Source organism: Nerophis ophidion, linkage group LG27, assembly GCF_033978795.1.
Source record: "Nerophis ophidion isolate RoL-2023_Sa linkage group LG27, RoL_Noph_v1.0, whole genome shotgun sequence".
Classification (NCBI taxonomy): Eukaryota; Metazoa; Chordata; class Actinopteri; order Syngnathiformes; family Syngnathidae; genus Nerophis; species Nerophis ophidion.
Window position 1 is genome coordinate 26,806,970 of NC_084637.1, and position 23,014 is coordinate 26,829,983.

Consider the following 23,014-nt stretch of genomic DNA (forward strand, 5'->3'; position numbering starts at 1 on the left):
ACTACTTATAGCTGGGATCGGTACTGGATCAAAATGTTTGCGACGTTTTCAGCAGGATAATTTGCATGAAATTTAAAATTGCAATTTAGTAACCTAAAAAGGCCGTATTGGAATGTGTTGCAATGTTAATATTTCATCATTGATATATAAACTATCAGACTGCGTGGTCGGTAGTAGTGGGTTTCAGTAGGCCTTTAAGTTGAAGTGGCGTGGTATTTTTTATTTTATTTTTTTATTTAGATTTTTTTGGTGGCCACAATCCATCCATCCATTTTCTACCGCTTATTCCCTTTTGGGGTCGCGGGGGGCGCTGGCGCCTATCTCAGCTACAATCGGGCGGAAGGCGGGGTACACCCTGGACAAGTCGCCACCTCATCGCAGGGCCAACACAGATAGACAGACAACATTCACACTCACATTCACACACTAGGGCCAATTTTTTTAGTGTTGCCAATCAACCTATCCCCAGGTGCATGTCTTTGGAAGTGGGAGGAAGCCGGAGTACCCGGAGGGAACCCACGCATTCACGGGGAGAACATGCAAACTCCACACAGAAAGATCCCGAGCCTGGATTTGAACCCAGGACTGCAGGAACTTCGTATTGTGAGGCAGACGCACTAACCCCTCTGCCACCGTGAAGCCGGTGGCCACAATAAATCCTTAAATTAAAGGTGCTGGATGCCACACTTTTAAACCCCCCAAAATACAACACCAAACCAACAGCTTGCATATGTGACAAATAGTGGTTTAGGGGGAGACGATTTAACACCTTTTCGTGTTTCTTATCTCTGTGACGTCACATAACCTGTTTATAGTATTACTGTGCACGAACATTAAAAACTTAAGGGAGCAAATAATTAATTTTAATGAAAAATGAATGACACCGATAAAGATTGCCGTCATACTTATTTTGATTATTGTTTCCCAACTGTTTGTAAATGCTGAAATTTAAAAAAAACATTAAAAAGAAAAAAAAAGATTGCGATCATTTAATTCACTTCCTGAACAAGTCACAGTCAAGTTGGCAGAAGACATCCCTGAACACCCGGAAGTGTTGTCTAACACTGCCAATTTGCCAATGACTTTTGCCAAATAATATTAAGAAAATCTGCAAAACTACATTGTTTTGCTATAGTTGGCAGGAAAATTCCCTTTTTCTTCTAACCTGTTCTTGAAAATAAAAGGAAAAAAAACAGGGCTGGACGCGTACTTTGAAAGGCGTTAACGGAAACGCCTTTAATGCATCTTAGCCACCTTGCTATGTGAGGAAACTCGGAGGAGGTGACTTTAATGGACGGTGGATGACACAAAAACAACAACGACATAATTTTAAAGGCATCTTTGTGAGGCGCCGCCTGTCAAATCTGTCAGGTAAAGTAAACTTTTCTCGGCGTCGGCAAACGGACTCTTTTATTCTCCAAACGCTGTGCTTGTATCAACATAAGAGGCTCGCTCATTGAATTGTTGCTCAGTTGTTGTGTTTTGTGACGCAATTGTTGTCAGTCTTTATCGTTAAAGCCCTACTGAAATGATATTTTCTTATTTAAACGGGGATAGCAGGTCCATTCTATGTGTCATACTTGATCATTTCGCGATATTGCCATATTTTTGCTGAAAGGATTTAGTAGAGAACATTGAGGATACAGTTCGCAACTTTTGGTGGCTAATAAAAAAGCCTTGCCTGTACCGAAAGTAGCAGACGATGTGCGCGTGACGTCACTGGTTGTCGAGCTCCTCACATTGTCTACAACCATGGCCACCAGCGGCGAGAGCGATTTGGACAGAGAAAGCGACAATTTCCCCATTAATTTAAGCGAGGATGAAAGATTTGTGGATGAGGGTAGTGAGAGTGAAGGACTAAAAGAAAAAAAAGGACAGTGGGAGCGATTCAGATGTTATTAGACACAATTACTAGGATCATTCTGGAAAATCCCTTATCTGCTTATTGTGTTACTAGTGTTTTAGTGAGATTACATAATCCTACCTGAAAGTCGAAAGGGTGTGGTGACCGCCATTGTCTCTTAGGGAAGCCACGAAAGTCGCAGCTGCCTCTTTGACAGCTGCAGGAGGAACGACACAAAGTTCCACTCATGTTTACGGTAAGAGCCGACTTATTACCACAATTTTCTGACAGAAACCTGCCTGTTGACATGTGGTAGAGCAGTGTTTTTCAACCTTTTTTAAGGCAAGGCACATTTTTGTCATAAAAAAAAAAAATCCGGAGGCACAACGTTAAAAAATGTACTTTGTGTTAGCAAGCAAGGCTATCTACGTTGTTGCTATCCTTCTTTGTATGGACTTTGTTGATTGTCGTGTCACGTACGGATGTACTTTGTGGGCGCCGTAAGTTTTTGCTGTCGTCCAGCATTTTGTCTCTGTTTACTTCATAGCCAGTTCAGTTTGACTTTCGTTTTGCATAGCCTTTTCCCTTCCCTTTCGTTCATTTTGGGTTTAAGCATTACATACCTTTTTTACCTGCACACTGCCTCCCACTGTGGTCTGCATATCGGGATTGATTGAGACTTTTATTAGTAGATTGCACAGTACAGTTCATATTCCGTACAATTGACCACTTAATGGTAACACCTGAATACGTTTTTAATTCGGGAACCACGTTCACAACAAACCATTGTCTCAGCCGACACATTCCGACTTTAATAATAATAATAATGGATTAGATTTATATCGCGCTTTTCTATTATTAGATACTCAAAGCGCTCACAGAGAAGTGGGAACCCATCATTCATTCACACCTAGTGGTGGTAAGCTACATCTGTAGCCACAGCTGCCCTGACGGCAGCGATTTGGATGTCAATAGGCGGGGACCGAACCTGCAACCCTCAAGTTTCTGGCACGGCCGCGCTACCCACTACGCCAGGGGTCACCAATGCGGTGCCCGCGGGCACCAGGTAGCCCGTAAGGACCAGATGAGTCGCCCGCTGGCCTGTTCTAAAAATAGCTCAAATAGCAGCACTTACCAGTGAGCTGCCTCTATTTTTATTTTATTTTATTTATTTACAAGCAAGCTGGTCTCGCTTTGCTCGACATTTTTAATTCTAAGAGAGACAAAACTCAAATAGAATTTGAAAATCCAAGAAAATATTTTAAAGACTTGGTCTTCACTTGTTTAAATAAATCCATTTATTTTTTACTTTGCTTCTTATAACTTTCAGAAAGACAATTTTTGAGAAAAAATACAAACTTAAAAATGATTTTAGGATTTTTTAAACACATATACCTTTTTACCTTTTAAATTCCTTCCTCTTCTTTCCTGACAATTTAAATCAATGTTCAAGTATTTTATTTTTTTATTGTAAAGAATAATAAATACATTTTAATTTAATTCTTCATTTTAGCTTCTGTTTTTTCGATGAAGAATATTTGTGAAATATTTATTCAAACTTATTATGATTAAAATTCAAAAAAGTTATTCTGGCAAATCTAGAAAATGTGTAGAATCAAATTTAAATCTCATTTTAAAGTTTTTTTAATTTCTTTTAAAATTTTTGTTCTGGAAAATCTAGAGGAAATAATGATTTGTGTTTGTTAGAAATATAGCCTGGTCCAATTTGTTATATATTCTAACAAAGTGCAGATTGGATTTTAACCTTTTTGAAACATGTCATCCAAATTCTAAAATTAATCTTAATCAGGAAACATTACTAATGATGTTCCATAAATATATACATATTTTTTTCCAAAAGATTTGAATTAACTAGTTTTTCTCTTCATATTTTTTGGTTAAATTTTTAATTTTAAAGAGTCGAACTTGAAGATAAACTATGTTTCAAAATTTAATTTTCATTTTTGTCGTGTTTTCTCCTCTTTTAAGCCGTTCAATTAAGTGTTTTTTTCATCATTTATTCTCTACAAAAAACCTTCAGTAAAAGGAAAAAAAATGTACGACGAAATGACAGACAGATTTTTTTTATATATATATATATATATATATATATATATAGATTTATTTATCAAAGGTAAATTGAGCAAATTGGCGTTTTCTGGCAATTTATTTAAGTGCGTATTAAACTGGTAGCACTTCGCATTAATCAGTACCCAAGAAGTAGCTCTTTTTTTTTTTTTATAAAACCCAAGACTTACTTTTGGTAAATTAGGACCAAAGTTATCGATCTTGTCTCAGAGCCAGCCAATGTGGTGAGTTTTGAAAAAAACAAATGCTTCTGCGCTATATTTTTGTACACTTTATTACTTAGTATTTTAACAAACGACATGTTTAAACACACACATTTTGCTCACTGAGTTTTAGAAAACTCAAGACTCACTCCTGGCAAATTTAGACCTAAGTAATCGATCCTGTCTCGGAATCAGTCAATGAGGTGAGTTTCGAAGCTACAAATTTTTCTGCAGCGGTATTTTTTCCCCCTGAATTTTAAAATCAATCAATCAATCAATGTTTACTTATATAACCCTAAATCACTAGTGTCTCAAAGGGCTGCACAAACCACAACACAAACCACTACGACATCCTCGGTAGGCCCACATAAGGGCAAGGAAAACTCACACCCAGTGTATAATATATTATAAATAAAAAACATATATACATACATACTATATATATGCTTTTTAAAGTATACAGTAATAATATATAATACATAAAAACATATATATGCATACATGCATACATATGTATATATATATATATGCATATATACATACATATATACAGTATATATGTCTGCGTGTGTGTATGTGTATACATATATGCATATGCATATATATGTATGTATATATGCATATATATGTATGTATATATGCATATTTACATACATATACATACTGTACATATGCATATGCATACATACATACATACATACATATACACATACACACACATGCAGACATATTAATGTATATATATATATGTATACATACATACATACACATATATGTATGTCTATATGCATACATATATATTGTCTTTGTCATCTCAACATACATATATACACATTTATACATATACATACATACATACGTATATACATTTATACATACATATAATACATAAAATAACATTTTACATCGTTGTAAAAGGTAGCAAATGGAGCTTTCTATAAGGGTTGCAACATTTTCATTAGTAATGGATCAGAATTACCAGGATTTGAAAGCATTTTGCTGGAAATGAGCAAACATTTTAGTTCATTTAGAAAACATCCTGCGATAAAATTTGCCTCAACCAAAGTAATTAATGCAATTTTGATTCACTGTTTTAGGAATTTATTCATCAGTCCAATCACCATTTGTGTTTTTGTGATTCAAATGATGGATTAAAGTAAACACTGCATTTTAACAAATAACATTTTTAAACACATACGTTTGGCCTACATTGTTCACTAAATCCAAAGCCAAAAAAATCCTGTGACATAAATCCAAAAAGCTTTCATAATAAAGACACAAATGAGCCTCCATACTGTCGTTAGCCTCAGTGTATGCAAAGATAATGCTGTCAAACAACAAAGCTCTTAGTATAAACATACCACTAACTAAACTAGTTTTATCTTTTTAATTGTTGGAAATATTTTTTTAAATGCTAGAATGCATTGAATGGTATGTGTGTTTGCTTTTTATGAAAAAACTGGTTAATGTGTTTCACTGTGCCTTACGTTTTATTACCGGTTGTGGCAACCTTGTTCACATTGCACCTATTTGCAAAGACAAACTGGACATCTTTGTCAGCATGCAGATTTTTTTTGTTGGTTGTTTTTTTTATATATATATATATATATATATATATATAAAATCACTTCTTGGTCTGGTTCTCCCTTATTCATGTTCTTTCATGTGTAGAGATTCCAGTCGCCACGGCTTAAGGTCGCAGGACGCTTTTAGCGTGTTTGTTTCTAGAGCCAAGACAAATAATGGAAACAAATTCTTCAGATTTTCTGCTTCACGGTCATGGAATGCCTTAGTAAAGCATCTGAGGTTACCTGAACTGATCGCTCTGGGGGAATTTCAGGTCATTTGAAAGGACGGAGAAACTGTTTCTATTGGGTATTGATTGTATTTGATTTACTGAAACATTTTATACGTTGTTTTGACAAGATATTTAATGTTGGAACTGAGAAACTATTTTTTGTTGTTGCAAATAATCATTAACTTAGAATCTGATAGCAGCAACACATTGCGGGTATTTTTACCACAGTGTTAGATCGCCTTTCCTTTCCTTTTAACAACAATGGCGTTTCGATGTCGATTAATCATGCAGCCCAAGTAGATATTAAGTGAAAGAGCGGTGTATCTTGCGTCTTACAAAAACAAAAAAACAAGCGGACACGAAAGTATTTGCAGCAAGAGTAAGAGAGCAGATCTTCCACCACAAACCCAGAGAATGTGCCTTTAATATATATATATATATATATATATATATATATATATATATATATATATATATATATATATATATATATATATATATATATATATATATATATATATATATATATATATATATATATATATATATATATATATATATATATATATATATATATATATATATATATATATATATATAGGGCTTCACGGTGGCAGAGGGGTTAGTGCGTCTGCCTCACAATACGAAGGTCCTGCAGTCCTGGGTTCAAATCCAGGCTCGGAATCTTTCTGTGTGGAGTTTGCATGTTCTCCCCGTGAATGCGTGGGTTCCCTCTGGGTACTCCGGCTTCCTCCCACTTCCAAAGACATGTACCTGGGGATAGGTTGATTGGCAACACTAAATTGGCCCTAGTGTGTGAATGTGAGTGTGAATGTTGTCTGTCTATCTGTGTTGGCCCTGCGATGAGGTGGCGACTTGTCCAGGGTGTACCCCGCCTTCCGCCCGATTGTAGCTGAGATAGGCGCCAGCGCCCCCCGCGACCCTGAAAGGGAATAAGCAGTAGAAAATGGATGGATGGATATATATATATATATATATATATATATATATACACACAATGGCACATTGTGTAAATGGTAAATAAAAACAGAATACAATGATTTGCAAATCCTTTTCAACTTATATTCAATTGAATAGACTGCAAAGACAAGATATTTAATGTTCGAACTTAGAAACTTTTTTTTTTTTTTTGCAAATAATCATAAACTTAGAATTTAATGGCAGCAACACATTGCAAAAAAAGGTGACACTGGGGCATTTTTACCACTGTGTTACATGGCCTTTCCTTTTAACAACACTCAGTAAACATTTGGGAACTGAGGAGACCAATTTCTGAAGCTTTTATGGTGGAATTCTTTCCCATTCTTGCTTGATGTACAGCTCAAGTTGTTCAACAGTCTGGGGTCTCAGTTGTGGTATTTTAGGCTTTATAATGCGCCACACATTTTCAATGGGAGACAGGTCTGGACTACAGGAAGGCCAGTCTAGTACACGCACTCTTGCTATGAAGCCACGCTATTGTAACACGTGCAGAATGTGGCTCAGCATTGTCTTGCTCAAATAAGCAGGGGCGTCTATGAAAAATGGCATTAAAATGTAAAAAAAAAAATATGGCGCTCCAAAACCTGTATGTACCTTTCGGCATTTATGGTGCCTTCACAGATGTGTAAGTTACCCATGCCCTGGGCACTAATGCACCCCCATACCATTACAGATGCTGGCTTTTAAACTTTGCGCCTATAACAGTCCGGATGGTTCTTCTCCTCTTTGGTCCGGAGGACACTACGTCCACAGTTTCCCAAAAAATTTGAAATGTGGACTCGTCAGACCACAGAACACTTTTCCACTTTGCATCAGTCCATCTTAGGCGAGCTCGGGCCCAGCGAAGCAGGCATCGTTTATGGGTGTTGTTGATAAATGGCTTTGGCTTTGAATAGTGGAGTTTTAACTTGCACTTACAGATGTAGCGACAAACTGTTGTTACTGACAGTAGTTTTCTGAAGTGTTGCTGAGCCCATGTGGTGATATCCTTTACAAGCTGATGTCGCTTTTTGAAGCACTACCGCCTGAGGGTTGAAAAGGTCACGTGCATTCAATGTTGTTTTTAAGCCTTGCCGCTTGCGTGCAGTGATTTCTCCACATTCTCTGAACTTTTTGATGATATTAGGGACCGTAGATGCTGAAATCCCTAAATTCCTTGCAATGGCTCGTTGAGAAATGTTGTTTTTAAAATGTCAAAAAATTTGCTCTGGCATTTGTTCACAAAGTGGTGACCCTCGACCCATCCTTGTTTGTGCAGGACTGAGCATATCACGGTAGCTGCTTTTATCATACTTGCCAACCTTGAGACTGCCGAATAGATAGATGGGGGATAGGGATGGGTTTATTTTTGAGGGGGGGGCGATTGAGCTGGGTGAGGTTGGGGGTGCAGGGTTTGGTGGTATTGGGGGGTGTATATTGTAGCAAACCCGGAAGAGTTAGTGCTGCAAGGGGTTCTGGGTATTTGTTCTGTGGTGTTTATGTTGTGTTACGGTGCGGATCTTTTCCTGAAATATGTTTGTCATTCTTGTTTGGTGTGGGCCCTGCGATGAGGTGGCGACTTGTCCAGGGTGTATCCCGCCTTCCGCCCGATTGTAGCTGAGATAGGCGCCAGCGCCCCCCGCGACCCCGAAAGGGAATAAGCGGTAGAAAATGGATGGATGGATGGGTTCACATTGTGGCGCATATTTGTAACAGTGTTAAAGTTGTTTATACGGCCACCCTCAGTGTGACCTGTATGGCTGCTGACCAAGTATGTATTACATTCATTTATGTGTGTGTTAAAGCCGCATATATTATGTGACAGGGCCGGCACGCTGTTTGTACGGAGGAAAAGCGGACATGACGACATGGTTTTTATACCCAATCATGGCACCCACCTGTTCCCAATTAGCCTGTTCCCCTGTGGGATTTTCCAAATAAGTGTTTGATGAGCATTCCTCAACTTTCTCAGTCTTTTTTGCCACTTGTGCCAGCTTTTTTGAAAGACGTTGCAGGCATTAAATCCCAAATGATAATATTTGCAAAAAATAACAAAGTTTACCAGTTTGAACGTTAAGTATCTTGTCTCTGCAGTCTATTCAATTAAATATAAGTTGAAAAGGATTCGCAAATCATTGTATTCTGTTTTTATTTACAATTTTCACAACGCGCCAACTTCTCTGGTTTTGAGTTTTGTTTTTTTGCCAGGTTAATAAATAAAGGGTATTTATTGAAAACTGTCCATCTTCCCTTGTCATTTTTGTATCAGTTGTGTTCAGTTCCTCCTGACACACATTTGTTTCTCTTTCAGCATGTTCCTCAGAATAGAGCTGGGCTTCCTGTATGCTGTTTGTGGTTTGTTGGCACAAAGCGCCGCGTCGCCACAGCGCCGTCCCCCGCTGCTGGTGGTGTCGTTCGATGGCTTCCGGGCAGACTACCTGCAGAGGTTCCCTATGCCCAACCTGACGCTCTTGTACAGCCAAGGGGTCCTGGTGGAGCACCTCACCAACGTTTTTATCACAAAGACCTTCCCTAATCACTACAGCCTGGTAAGCCTTGTGCATCTGGGGGTGCGGGGACATGTCGTTCTCAAAAGGGAACTTGTCCTTTTTTGGGGGGGGGCTTTTCATGAGCACCTGCAAAGGCTGCAAATACTTCTGTGCATGTGATTTCTGGTGTATTTTTATAACAAAGATTTCCCCAAATTAATGTTTATGAAGAAGTAATGTAAATTAGAGATGTGACGTTCGTGAACGAGTGGAGTGTTTTGAACTGCTCTTTTAAGTGAACGATGGGAACCGGATCACAGTTCGTTTTAGAGAAATTTTTCATGCAGATGCAACTTTAGCGTTGGCAAATGCCCACTCTGCATGTGCGTTTCCCTGGACTGGCAACTGGACTCGATAATGAGTTAAACAATAATAATAAACACATTAAAATTATCCATCCATCCATGTTCTTGCGCTTATCTGAAGTCGGGTCGCGGGGGCAGCAGCCTAAGCATGGAAACCCAGACTTCCCTTTTCCCAGCCACTTTTTCATATATATACAGTGGGGCAAAAACGTATTTAGTCAGCCACTAATTGTGCAAGTTCTCCCACTAAAAATGATGACAGAGGTCTGTAATTTTCATCAAAGTTACACTTCAACTGTGAGAGACAGGATGTGAAAAAAAATCCAGGAATTCACATTGTAGGAATTTTAAATAATTTATTTTGTAAATTATGGTGGAAAATAAATATTTGGTCAATAACAAAAATTGTAATATAACCTTTGTTGGCAATACCAGAGGTCAAACGATTACTATAGGTCTTTACAAGGTTTGCACACACAGTAGCTGGTATTTTGGCTCATTCCTCTATGCAGATCTTGTCGAGAGCAGTAATGTTGTGGGGCTGTCGCTGAGCAACACTGACTTTCAACTCCCTCCACAGGTTTTCTATGGGGTTGAGGTCTGGAGACTGGCTAGGCCACTCCAGGACTTTTAAATGCTTTTTACGGAGCCACTCCTTCGTTGCCCGGGCGGTGTGTTTGGGATCATTGTCATGCTGGAAGACCCAGCCACGTTTGATCTTCAAAGCTCTCACTGATGGAAGGAGGTTTTGGCTCAAAATCTCACGATACATGGCCCCATTCATTCTTTCCTTAACACGGATCAGTCGTCCTGTCCACTTAGTAGAAAAACAGCCCCAAAGCATGATGTTCCCAGCCCCATGCTTCACAGCTGGTATGGTGTTCTTGGGATGCAACTCAGTATTCTTCCTCCTCCAAACAGGACGAGTTGAGTTTATACCAAAAAGTTCTATTTTGGTTTCATCTGACCACATGACATTCTCCCAATCCTCTGCTGTATCATCCATGTGCTCTCTGGCAAACTTCAGACGGGCCTGGACATGCACTGGTTTAAGCAGGGGGGACACGTCTGGCACTGCAGGATTTGATTCCCTGTCGGCGTAGTGTGTTACTGATGGTAACCTTTGTTACTTTGGTCCCAGCTCTCTGCAGGTCATTCACCAGGTCCACCCGTGAGGTTCTGGGATTTTTGCTCACCGTTCTCATGATTATTTTGACCCCACGGGAAGAGATCTTGCCCCAGATCGAGGGAGATTATCAGTGGTCTTGTATGTCTTTAATTGCTCCCACAATTGAGTTTTTTCACACCAAGCTGCCTGCCTATTGTAGATTCACTCTTCCCAGTCTGGTGCAGGTATACAATTCTTTTCCTGGTGTCCTTTGACAACTGTTTGGTTTTGGCCATAGTGGAGTTTGGAGTCTGACTGTTTGAGGCTGTGGACAGGTGTCTTTTATACAGATAATGAGTTCAAACAGGTTCCATTAATACAGGTAACGAGTGTAGGACAGAAGAGCTTCTTAAAGAAGAAGTTACAGGTCTGGGAGAGCCAGAGATCTTCCTTGTTTGACGTGACCAAATACTTATTTTCCACCATAATTTACAAATAAATTCTTTAAAATTCCTACAATGTGAATTCCTGGATTTTTTTTTCACATTCTGTCTGTCACAGTTGAAGTGTACCTATGATGAAAATTACAGACCTCTGTCATCATTTTAAGTGGGAGAACTTGCACAATCGCTGGCTGACTAAATACTTTTTTGCCCCACTGTATATGAATATATATCTCTAACATTTTTTATATAATGTTTTAAAAAAATTGTGTTTACAATGTGTCTGTATATGTGTGTGGTCCTTAGAAAATTGCGGGCCGCACTTTGGACACCCCTGCCATATTAATATAACATATCGGAACGACAGGCAAATATTCCATTTGAACAAAACATGTTCCACAAGTGTTGCGCTGCTCCCCAGATGACGGGACTTTACGCCGAGTCTCACGGCATCCTGGCCAGTGCCATGTACGACCCCGTCAGCCACAAGCACTTCAGCGTCGGCAACAGCAGCGACCCCATGTGGTGGAATGCGGCGACGCCTTTCTGGATTTCCGTCAACCAAGCCGGCTACACGTCGGCGATCGCCATGTGGCCGGGCTCCGAGGTGACCATCCGCAACCAAACGCCCTCACACTTCTTACCCTACAACAGTGACGTGACCTTCCAGGAGCGCCTGTCCAACGTGACCAACTGGATCCTGGGAAGCGAGAAGGTAGAACCTGTCACCTATGTCGACTTCTATACGTCACGAGTTTGATTCAAATTGTTGGCGTTGTTGCTTTCCAGGACGAAGGGGCGCTATTTGGAGCCTTGTACTGGGAGGAGCCTGACCGCTCAGGTCACATGTTTGGACCTGATGATACTGAGGCCATGGGCAGAGCACTGAAGGATGTAGGAACTTTTTTTACTCAGTTTGTATTAAAGGCCTACTGAAACCCACTACTACCGACCACGCAGTCTGATAGTTTATATATCAATGATGAAATATTAACATTGCAACACATGCCAATACAGCCTTTTTAGTTTACTAAATTGCAATTTTAAATTTCCCGGGAGTTTCTTGTTGAAAACGTCGTGGAATGATGACGTGTACGCGTGACGTCACGGACTGTTAGGAAATATTAGCGCTGCGCACACACACAGCTAAAAGTCGTCTGCTTTAACCGCATAATTACACAGTATTTTGGACATCTGTGTGGCTGAAACTTTTGCAATTTGTTCTATTAATAATGGAGAAGTCAAAGTAGAAAGATGGAGTTGGGAAGCTTTAGCCTTTAGCCACACAAACACACGGTGATTCCTTGTTTAAAATTCCCGGAGGTGAAGCTTTACTATGGTTCAGAGCGGTCAAGCGAACATGGATCCCGACTAAATGTCAACCAGCAGTTTTCGGTGAGAAAATTGTGGTAAAAAGTCGCCACTTATCGGAGATCAGCTGAGCTTGTGCCGTCCATACTGCTGCCTTCGACTTCTATTAGACAATGGACAAACCCCTCCGACTATCAGGTACTATTAAACTCACTAAAACACTAGCAACACAATAGAAAGATAAGGGATTTCCCAGAATTATCCTAGTAAATGTGTCTAAAAACATATGAATCCGTCCCAATGCAATCGCGTTTTTTTTTTGTTTTCGTTCTAGTCCGTCGCTATCAATATCCTCAAACATGAATCTTTCATCCTCGCTCAAATTTTCTCGGTCCGAATAGCTCAGGGGTGTCAAACTCAAATACAGAGTGGGCCAAAATTTTAAACGGAAAATTTTGAAAAAATTAACCTTTTAATAGGGACCCAAACAAGTTTTGCATTTAATATTGAACAAGCAAGGATTTTATAACTTTACTGACATGCAAAATCCAGTTTCAAACAATAATAATAATAATTAAAAAAATATCAATGGCATATCAAATAAAATTTAAATACAAATTTTATGCCTTTTTTTCTATTTGCAATCTTCTGAGGTAAATATCAAATTTTTTCCACAGGCTAATAATAAATTTGAAAATAAAATAACAATAATGAACGAACCAAACATTCAAGCCTTGAAGTAGCAAGAGAAAATGCATGAATAAAACGTTAATTATTGGTCAGTTTGCTGGAAGTTTCCCGGAAAGTTAGTGCTGCAAAGGGTTCTGGGTATTTATTCTGTTGTGTTACGGTGCGGATGTTCACCCAAAATGTGTTTGTAATTCTTGTTTGGTGTGGGTTCACAGTGTGGCGCATATTTGTAACAGTGCTAAAGTTGTTTATACGGCCACCCTCAGTGTGACCTGTATGGCTGTTGACCAAGTATGTCTTGCATTCACTTGTGGGAGTGTGTAAAAGCCACAAATATTATGTGACACGCTGTTAGTATGGAGGAAAAGCAGACATGATGACAGGTTGTTGGGAACGCTAAAGGCAGTGCCTTAAATGCACGCCCCCAATATAGTTGTCCAGGTGGAAATCGGTAGAAATTCGGGAGAATGGTTGCCCCGGGAGATTTTCGGGAGGGGCACTGAACTTCACGAGTCTACCGGGAAAATTAGAAGGGTTGGCGAGTATTAGCGGTGAATGCATTAGAGCCGGCGGGCCACCTCTAATGCTAAATTGATATTGCCTCAAGGGCCAAATTAAATTACACGGCGGGCCAGAGTTTGACACCCATGGAATAGCTCTTTTTGTTGGAGGCTCCAATTAAAAACAATGTGAGAATGTGAGGAGCCCTCAACGGGTGACGTCATTGTCTGCAACTTCCGGTAAAGGCAGTGCTTTTCTGTTAGCGACCAAAAATGCGAACTTTATCGTCGATGTTCTCAACCAAATCCTTTCAGCAAAAATATGGCAATATGGCGAAATGATCAAGTATGACACATAGAATGCACCTGCTATCCCCGTTTCAATAAGAAAATCTAATTTCAGTAGGCCTTTAAAGGTTTCTCACGTCACAGCCAAATGCCGACGTCCGCCTGCGCTCCCAGGTTGACGACAACGTTGGCTTGATGATATCGGAACTGAAAAAGCGCGGCCTGTGGGGGCGCATCGACGTCATGGTGACCAGCGACCACGGCATGGCTCAGTGCTCGGCCGATCGCCTCATACGCCTGGACGACTGCTTACACGCCGACAACTACACCATAGTGGACCTCACCCCTGTCGCCGCCCTCATCCCAAACCGCAGTAAGCATTTCACTTCCACTTTGTCACCTGTTGTTTACATCAGGGGTGTCCAAACTTATTCCACTGAGGGCCGCACACAAAATGAACCTATGGAATATATAGATTTTTTTGGACCCTTCAAGTTTGTTCCTGAGCACATGGATGACTCTCCCAGTCAGGCACATTTTAAAAATAGGTCATATATTATTATTGTTATGGCCCTGCGATGAGGTGGCGACTTGTCCAGGGTGTACCCCGCCTTCCGCCCGATTGTAGCTGAGATCGGCACCAGCGCCCCCCGTGACCCCAAAAAGAATAGGCGGTAGAAATGGATGGATGGATTATTGTTATTATTGTTTTTATTCAACATTTAAATATCAAGATAAACTTCAGGTCTACATCTGTTGATATAGATGTATTATTATTTTTTGGGATGTTTTATACCTAGAGACGAGCGGTAGAAAATGGATGGATTGATGTCCTTTTTGTCAAAACCCATGTTGTTTATTGTAAATATTCAATATTCCCCCCCCCAAAAAAATTCAAAGTGGAATATTTCCATCCATCCATCCATTTTCTACCGCTTATTCCCTTTTTGGGGTTGCGGGGGGCGCTGGCACCTATCTCAGCTACAATCGGAAGGCGGGGTACACCCTGGACAAGTCGCTACCTCATCGATAGTAGTAATTGGAGTCTTAAATAGATTTTAATTCATTAATATTTTCTGAGCAGTTACAATCCAACCCACTCATTAAAGTGTTAAAAAAGGTCATACATTTTTATTATGTTTTTGCTTTCAATGCTTAAATCTCTATATGAACTTTATAATCCCTCAGTTATACATTTTTATTAGTTTTTCATGTTTTTTTTTGGTATATTTTATGTAAACCTTTGTTTGGCAAACACCCAAAATGTGCAGTTTTCTGCCAAATATATTTATAAAGTGGAATACTTCACAATAGTAATTGAACTCTTAAAGAGGTCAATAATTCAGAACATTGATTTAAATTGATTTTGAAAAGGGCCCCACTATGAAAGTGCCAGTCATACATTTATTATTATTTTTTTTACTTTCAGTGCCTAAATCACTTGATCAACTTTAAATCAGTCGATCATACTTTTTTTTTTTTTTACTTTTTCATGTTTTTTTTTTTTTGTATAATTATTTCATGTTCTTTTTGTCAAAGAAAACTTTTTTATTTTCTGGGCAAACACACAAATTATGCAATTTTTCTCGCAAAAATATTTTAAAGTGGAATACTTCATAATACTAATTGGAGCCTGAAATAGGTCAATTATTCATAACATTGATTTTAATTCATTATTATTTTTTGAGCAATGACATTTTAAAAAGGGCTCCACTCATTAAAGTGCCAGTCATACATTATTATTATTTTTTTTACTTTCAGTGCCTAAATCTCTTGATCAACTTTAAATCAGTCGATCATACTTTGAAAAAAAAAACTTTTTCATGTTATTTTTTTTTGTATAATTATTTCATGTTCTTTTTGTCAAAGAAAACTTTTTTATTTTCTGTGCAAACACACAAAATATGCAATTTTCTCGCAAAAATATTTTAAAGTGAAGTACTTCATAATACTAATTGGAGCCTGTAATAGGTAAATTATTCATAACATTGATTTTAATTCATTATTATTTTTTGAGCAATGACTTTTTAAAAAGGGCTCCACTCATTAAAGTGCCAGTCATACATTATTATTATTTTTTTTACTTTCAGTGCCTAAATCTCTAGATCAACTTTAGATCTGTTGATTATACTTTTATTTTTTACTTTTTCATGTTTTTTTTGTATAATTATTTCATGTTCTTTTTGTCAAAGAAAACGTTTTTTTTTTTTTTTTGGCAAACACACAAAATATGCAATTTTTCTCCCAAAATATTTTAAAGTGGAATACTTCATAAAAGTAATTGGAGCCTGAAATAGGTCAAGTATTCATAACATTGATTTTAATAGATTAATGTTTTTGAGCAATGACATTTCGAAAAGGCCTCGCCCATTAAAGCTTTTGAAAAAATTCATAAATATTTTTTTTTAAAACTTTCAACGCTTAGATAACTACTTCATATCTATTGGTTGATAACATAATTTTATTACTTTTTAATGTTTTTTTTGTTTTTTTATTCATTGCCCTTTTTGTCAAAGAAAATATCTTTTTTTATTTGGCAAACATACTAAATATACAATATTTTCCCCCAAAATATTTTAAAATGGGATATTTGGTAATAGTAATCGGAGCCCTAAATGGGTAAAAAAATTCATAACATAGATGTTATATAATCTATAAAAACGTTTTGAGCAATGACAGTTTAAAGAAAAAATAAGCCTGCATGACATATTTGTTTTATTAGAGTTAACACTGCTACTTTTTCTTGTTACGCTTCACCAGTTTTATGCTTTTTCCACTTTTTTATGTCTTTTTTAAAAAATTTATTTTTTTATTATTTTTAGAATGTGCCGCGGGCCGTCAATAAAATGAGCTGCGGGCAACAAATGGTCCCCGGGCCATGCTTTGGACACCCCTGGTTTAGCTGTTTGCAATGAAAGGCCCAACCAGTTGCGATTCCTGTTCCTTGTGTGCTTTTTTCTCTAGGGCCCGAGGCGGTCTTTGCCCTGCTGGATAAGTGCCACCCAAACATGACGGCCTATTTGAAGGAGGCCATCCCTGACAGGCTGCACTACCGCAACAACGAGCGCATCCAGCCCATCCTACTGATCGCTGACGAGGGATGGACGATAGTGCGGCGTGGGAACAAGCTACCCAGACGTATGACTTGAAATCGGGCTGCACAATTATTAACATTTTAATCGGGGCCATCATTTCGACTGCCGCCGTTAAATGAGGTTGATCGTCGGCGATATGAACGTTTGAAGAGGAGGCTCCGATGCATATCAAATCAAGCACTTTCACTGGCCGCGGTGACAGAAAAGCAACAGCAGCTCGTCGTGAAGACTGGTAAAGTGGCGTCTGCCCACGCCAGATGCAAATGTGTATGCGCACACGGCTCCATGATCACGCCGACCACCTAACCTTTCCCGGGCCAATGCATGGATAATATAAATTGTAAAAATGTGTCAAAGCGATAAAAAATGTATTTATATCACTCTATCATGTAAAATGCATGTGTACCTCCATTTTTGCAACAAATGCGTCCTCAAGGCAATGTAGCATCGTCGCTCGCGAGCTAATATCCCTCCACAGTGCGAAGGTGCATCTAAGTCACTAATCCGCGCCTCCATGGTGAAAAATAAAGTATGTTTCTTACAGGTATTATAATCACTGGAGGACAATAGCTAAACATGCTACACTACACATTGTACATCATACATATATATATGTATGTATGTAGATATATATGTATGTACATATATATATGTATGTATATATATTTCTAAATATATATGTATATATATTTCATATATATATAATAGTCATATATACACACATATATATATATATATAGATTTATATATATTTTATGTATAATATGTATATGTATGTATATATACATATATGTACTATATATACGTACTATATATGTATATATATTTGTATATATATATATTTGGGAACACATTCTAAGTAACAAAGACTTAATGTAGAGTTATTTGGACACTAGGGGAATATATTCTAAGTAACAAAGACTTAATTTAGAGTTATTTGGGTAGGGTTAGGGTTATTTGTATGATAAGGCCATGCAGAGTAAGGCATAAATAAGTACTTAATAATGACTAATCAAGAGCCAATATGTTACTAATGTGCATGTTATTAAGCAACTAATTAATGGTGAATATGCGATGAGGTGGCGACTTGTCCAGGGTGTACGCTCCCTTCCGCTCGATCTTAGCTGAGATAGGCACCAGTACCCCCCGCGCCCCCAAAGGGAAAAAGCGGTAGAAAATGGATGGATGGATGGATATGTTCCCCAAACTAAAGTGTTACCATACACACATATCTTTATATATATATATATATATATATGTATGTGTGTGTGTGTGTGTATATATGTATATATATATATATATATTAAATAAATATTTATTAAATATATATATATATATATGTATTAAATAAATAAATGGTAACACTTTATTAATATATATATGTATTGATATAAGTATATTGTAAATATATTATTAATATATATTCATATATATATATTAATATATACATACAAATTTATATTTATCTTTTAAAATTGGCTTCTTATAAAAGCAAAATATGTATTTAAGAAAAAATAATGAATCGAATTAGAATTGGGATGATTAACTATTGGGTTATGAATCGATTTTTATGTGCACCCATTGTAACGACACCAAGAATATTATCAGCACATTGTCAATATAATATCAATACAGATTAATATTTTTTTGTATCCCAAAAATTTTTTTCCGTTTTTTGGGGCATTATTTACAAATTCAGGACATACGTCACTGAAAGATTTTAATCAGAGCCAATAGTATGTTTAGTTATTATTTTTTTTTCTCAAAATATATATATATTCAAATGAAATCATTTCAAAACCTAACTGATATTTTTACACCACCAGCCTGTGTTTTTTAGTCATTAAATGAGCTTCAAAATGTTAACTACTATCAATGGTTTTGCCAATATTGCCCCCTTGGTATTGGACCGATACCAAAATTTGTAGTGTTGCCCAAAACTAATACGTGCTAAGTACATTCATGGCCTCCAGCACCGTTTTACCTGACATAATGGATAATAATTGGGATTTAAATATTATTAAAAAAAATAATTATGATGATCATAATCGTGCAGCCCGAAACCGCAGAGTGACTCGATAAAACTTTGACTCTTCTTAACGTTGATCCCCCTTTGTTCTTGTCCCCAGTGGGCGATCACGGCTACGACAATTCCTTACCCAGCATGCATCCCTTCCTGGCGGCGGCAGGGCCCAGCTTCAAAAAGGGCCTCCGGCTGACAAGTATGCAGAGCGTGGACATTTACCCGCTCATGTGCCACCTGCTCGGCGTGCCCCCGCAGCCCAACAACGGCACCCTGGGCAACGTCCTGGCCATGCTGGCGTCTGCGGACTACTGGAGTTTGCCCGTGGTCGTGGGTCTGGTGCTGGGTGTCCTTATCACGCTCGCCACCATACCTGGTAAGGGTGTCCGCTTCCAAATCACATGCACTATTAGGGTTGTCATACGTATCGAGACTAACAAAATACAAACCCCGTTTCGATACGAGTTGAGAAATTGTGTTAGATGTAAATATAAACGGAACACAATGATTTGCTAATCATTTTAAACCCATATTTAGTTGAATATGCTACAAACTGATAAACTTTTTTTTTTTTTGCAAATAATCATTAACTTTAGAATTTGATGCCAGCAACACGTGACAAAGAAGTTGGGAAAGGTGGGAATAAATACTGATAAAGTTGAGGAATGCTCATCAAACACTTATTTGGAACATCCCACAGGTGTGCAGGCTAATTGGGAACAGGTGGGTGCCATGATTGGGTATAAAAACAGCTTGCCAAAAAATGCTCAATCTTTCACAAGAAAGGATGGGGCGAGGTACACCCCTTTGTCCACAACTGCGTGAGCAAATAGTCAAACAGTTTAAGAACAACGTTTCTCAAAGTGGAATTGCAAGAAATTTAGGGATTTCAACTTCTACGGTCCATAATATCATCAAAAGGTTCAGAGAATCTGGAGAAATCACTCCACGTAAGCGGCATGGCCGGAAACCAACATTGAATGACCGTGACCTTCGATCCCTCAGACGGCACTGTATCAAAAACCGACATCAATCTCTAAAGGATATCACCACATGGGCTCAGGAACACTTCAGAAAACCACTGTCACTAAATACAGTTCTTCGCTACATCTGTAAGTGCAAGTTAAAGCTCTACTATGCAAAGTGAAAGCCATTTATCAACAACATCCGGAAACGATGCCGGCTTCTCTGGGCCTGAGATCATCTAAGATGGACTGATGCAAAGTGGAAATGTGTTCTGTGGTCTGACGAGTCCACATTTCAAATTGTTTTTGGAAATATTCGGCATCGTGTCATCCGGACCAAAGGGGAAGTGAACCATCCAGACTGTTATCGACGCAAAGTTCAAAAGCCAGCATCTGTGATGGTATGGGGGTGCATTAGTGCCCAAGGCATGGGTAACTTACACATCTGAGAAGGCACCATTAATGCTGGTTTCAGCAAGACAATGCCGAGCCATATTCAGCACGTGTTACAACAGCGTGGCTTCGTAAAAAAAATAGTGCGGGTACTTTTCTAGCCCGCCTGCAGTCCAGACATGTCTCCCATTGAAAGTGTGTGGCGCATTATGAAGCGTAAAATACGACAGCAGAGACCCCGGACTGTTGAACGAATGAAGCTCTACATAAAACAAGAATGGGAAAGAATTCCACTTTCAAAGCTTCAACAATTAGTTCCTCAGTTCCCAAACGTTTATTGAGTATTGTTAAAAGAAAAGGTGACGTAACACAGTGGCGAACATGCCCTTTCCCAACTACTTTGGGACATGTTGCAGCCATGAAATTCAAAGTTATTTATTATTTGCAAAAAAATAAATAGATAAAGTTTATCAGTTTGAACATCAAATATATTGTCTTTGTAGTGCATTCAATTGAATATGGGTTGAAAAGGATTTGCAAATTATTGTATTCCATCCATTTTTTACCGCTTACTCCTTTTGGGGTCACGGGGGGCGCTGGTGCCTATCTCAGCTACAATCGGGCGGAAGGCGGTGTACACCCTGGACAAGTCGCCCCCTCATCGCAGTAATTGTATTCGGTTTATATTTACATCTAATACAATTTCCCAACTCATATGGAAACAGAGTTTGTGAATACATACTTGCTTTTTTTGCTGTCTTAAAAAGAATATCCAGTGTTTTTAAATATATACTTAATTGTGGAAGCCAGTCACAAATGCAAATTGGGTGCATTCGGTTCGCCCTCGCTCAGACAAAAAATATCATGGAAATGTGGTGGTGTGGCATACTTGAGGTGTGACATAACTCCGCTTCACAACACACCTCATACCAGCCCACTTTGCAAGCGAATAAAGACTCAGCAGAAATCATTTTATATTTTGCAGGAAAAGGTACATCAAGGCTGCACAATTTCAAGAAAAAAGCTCACTGCGATTTTGCTGTCTAAAATTGCAATTTCGATATGCGAATTTCTGAATTTTATATATATATTTTTTTTTTAAAGTGTGAAAATAGGGTGAAGGAAGGGGTTGGGGGGCGGGGTTTGCTGTTAACGGGGGTGTATATTGCAGCGTCCCGGAAGAGTTAGTGCTGCAAGGGGTTCTGGGTATTTTTTCTGTTGTGTTTATCCTGTGTTACGATGCAGATGTTCTCCCGAAATGTGTTTGTCATTCTTGTTTGGTGTGGGTTCACAGTGTGGCGCATATTTGTAACAGGGTTAAAGTTGTTTATACGCCACCCTCAGTGTGACCTGTATGGCTGTTGATCAAAAATGCCTTGCATTCACTTATGTGTAGTAATAGCCGCATATTTTATGTGATTGGGCTGGCACACTGTTTGTATGGAGAAAAAGCAGGCATGACGACAGTTTGTAGAGGACGCTAAGGTATAGACCCTTTTAAGGCACGTCCCCAGTATTGTTGTCCGGGTGGAAATCGAGAGAATGGTTGCGCCGGGAGATTTTCGGGAGGGGCACTGAAATTCGGGAGTCTCCCGGGAATATCGGGAGGGTTGGCAAGTATGGTAATACCAAAGACTATAAAAATGGGACCCATTACCTCCCTGCTTAGCACTCAGCATCAAGGGTTGGAATAGGGGGTTGAATCTCCAAAAATTATTTCCGGGCGTGGCCACCGCTGCTGCTCACTGCTCCCCTCACCTCCCAGGGGTGAGAGTGATGGTTCAAATGCAGAAGATAATGTCACCACACCTAGTGTGTGTGGGACAATCATTGGTACTTTATAATGTAATGTAAATATAACACATAATAATTAATAATGTAAGTAACCATTTAGGAGAATAGTGAAGTGAACTATATTTATATAGTGCTTCTTTCTAGAGACTCAAAGTATTTTATATAGTGGAATTTTTTTTTTCTTTTTTCTTTTTTTTTTTCCTTTGTCATGAAAAATGGACGTTTTTGTCATGAAAAAAGGAGCTTTTTGTGGTTGGTGCACTAATTGTAAGTGTATATAGTGTTTTTTATGTTGATTTAATTAAAATATATATATATATACATATATATATATATTTTTTTTTTTTTCAAATAAAAATTAATTAAAAATTCTTCTGCGGCCCAATACCAATCGGGCCGCGGCCCAGTGGTTGGGGACAACTGTTATACAACACAACTTTTTTTTTTTTTATCTTGGGAGCTGATACTACTGCAATTTAAATTATTTTCAAAGAGATACTGAAGCACAGTGACAATAAATACTTGACAGTTGTAAACAGTTTTCAATAAAGTAGTGAATCCTCAAGTCCACTGGTATAGTTTTTTCTTTTTTTCCCTCTTATATGTAACGAGAATTGTGCAAAAGCACAGGTTTGTT

General features: G+C 38.4%; 1 protein-coding gene across 2 annotated transcripts in view; it reads left to right on the top strand.

The window, feature by feature from the left end:
• The first annotated feature begins 1,214 nt into the window (after window positions 1-1,214).
• Window positions 1,215-23,014, top strand: part of enpp4 (ectonucleotide pyrophosphatase/phosphodiesterase 4) — a 28,687-nt gene continuing 6,887 nt past the window's right edge. The window contains exons 1-8 of one of the 2 annotated variants that reach the window (XM_061889710.1): window positions 1,281-1,371; window positions 2,026-2,099; window positions 9,225-9,462; window positions 11,740-12,033; window positions 12,108-12,212; window positions 14,282-14,480; window positions 17,072-17,245; window positions 19,332-19,601. In XM_061889710.1, coding sequence (XP_061745694.1) covers window positions 9,226-9,462; window positions 11,740-12,033; window positions 12,108-12,212; window positions 14,282-14,480; window positions 17,072-17,245; window positions 19,332-19,601 — 1,279 coding nt within the window. In that variant the 5' untranslated portion in view covers window positions 1,281-1,371; window positions 2,026-2,099; window position 9,225. Of the gene's footprint in view, window positions 1,372-2,025; window positions 2,100-9,224; window positions 9,463-11,739; window positions 12,034-12,107; window positions 12,213-14,281; window positions 14,481-17,071; window positions 17,246-19,331; window positions 19,602-23,014 lie in introns of both variants that reach the window. The other variant, XM_061889709.1, reaches the window with a different exon arrangement.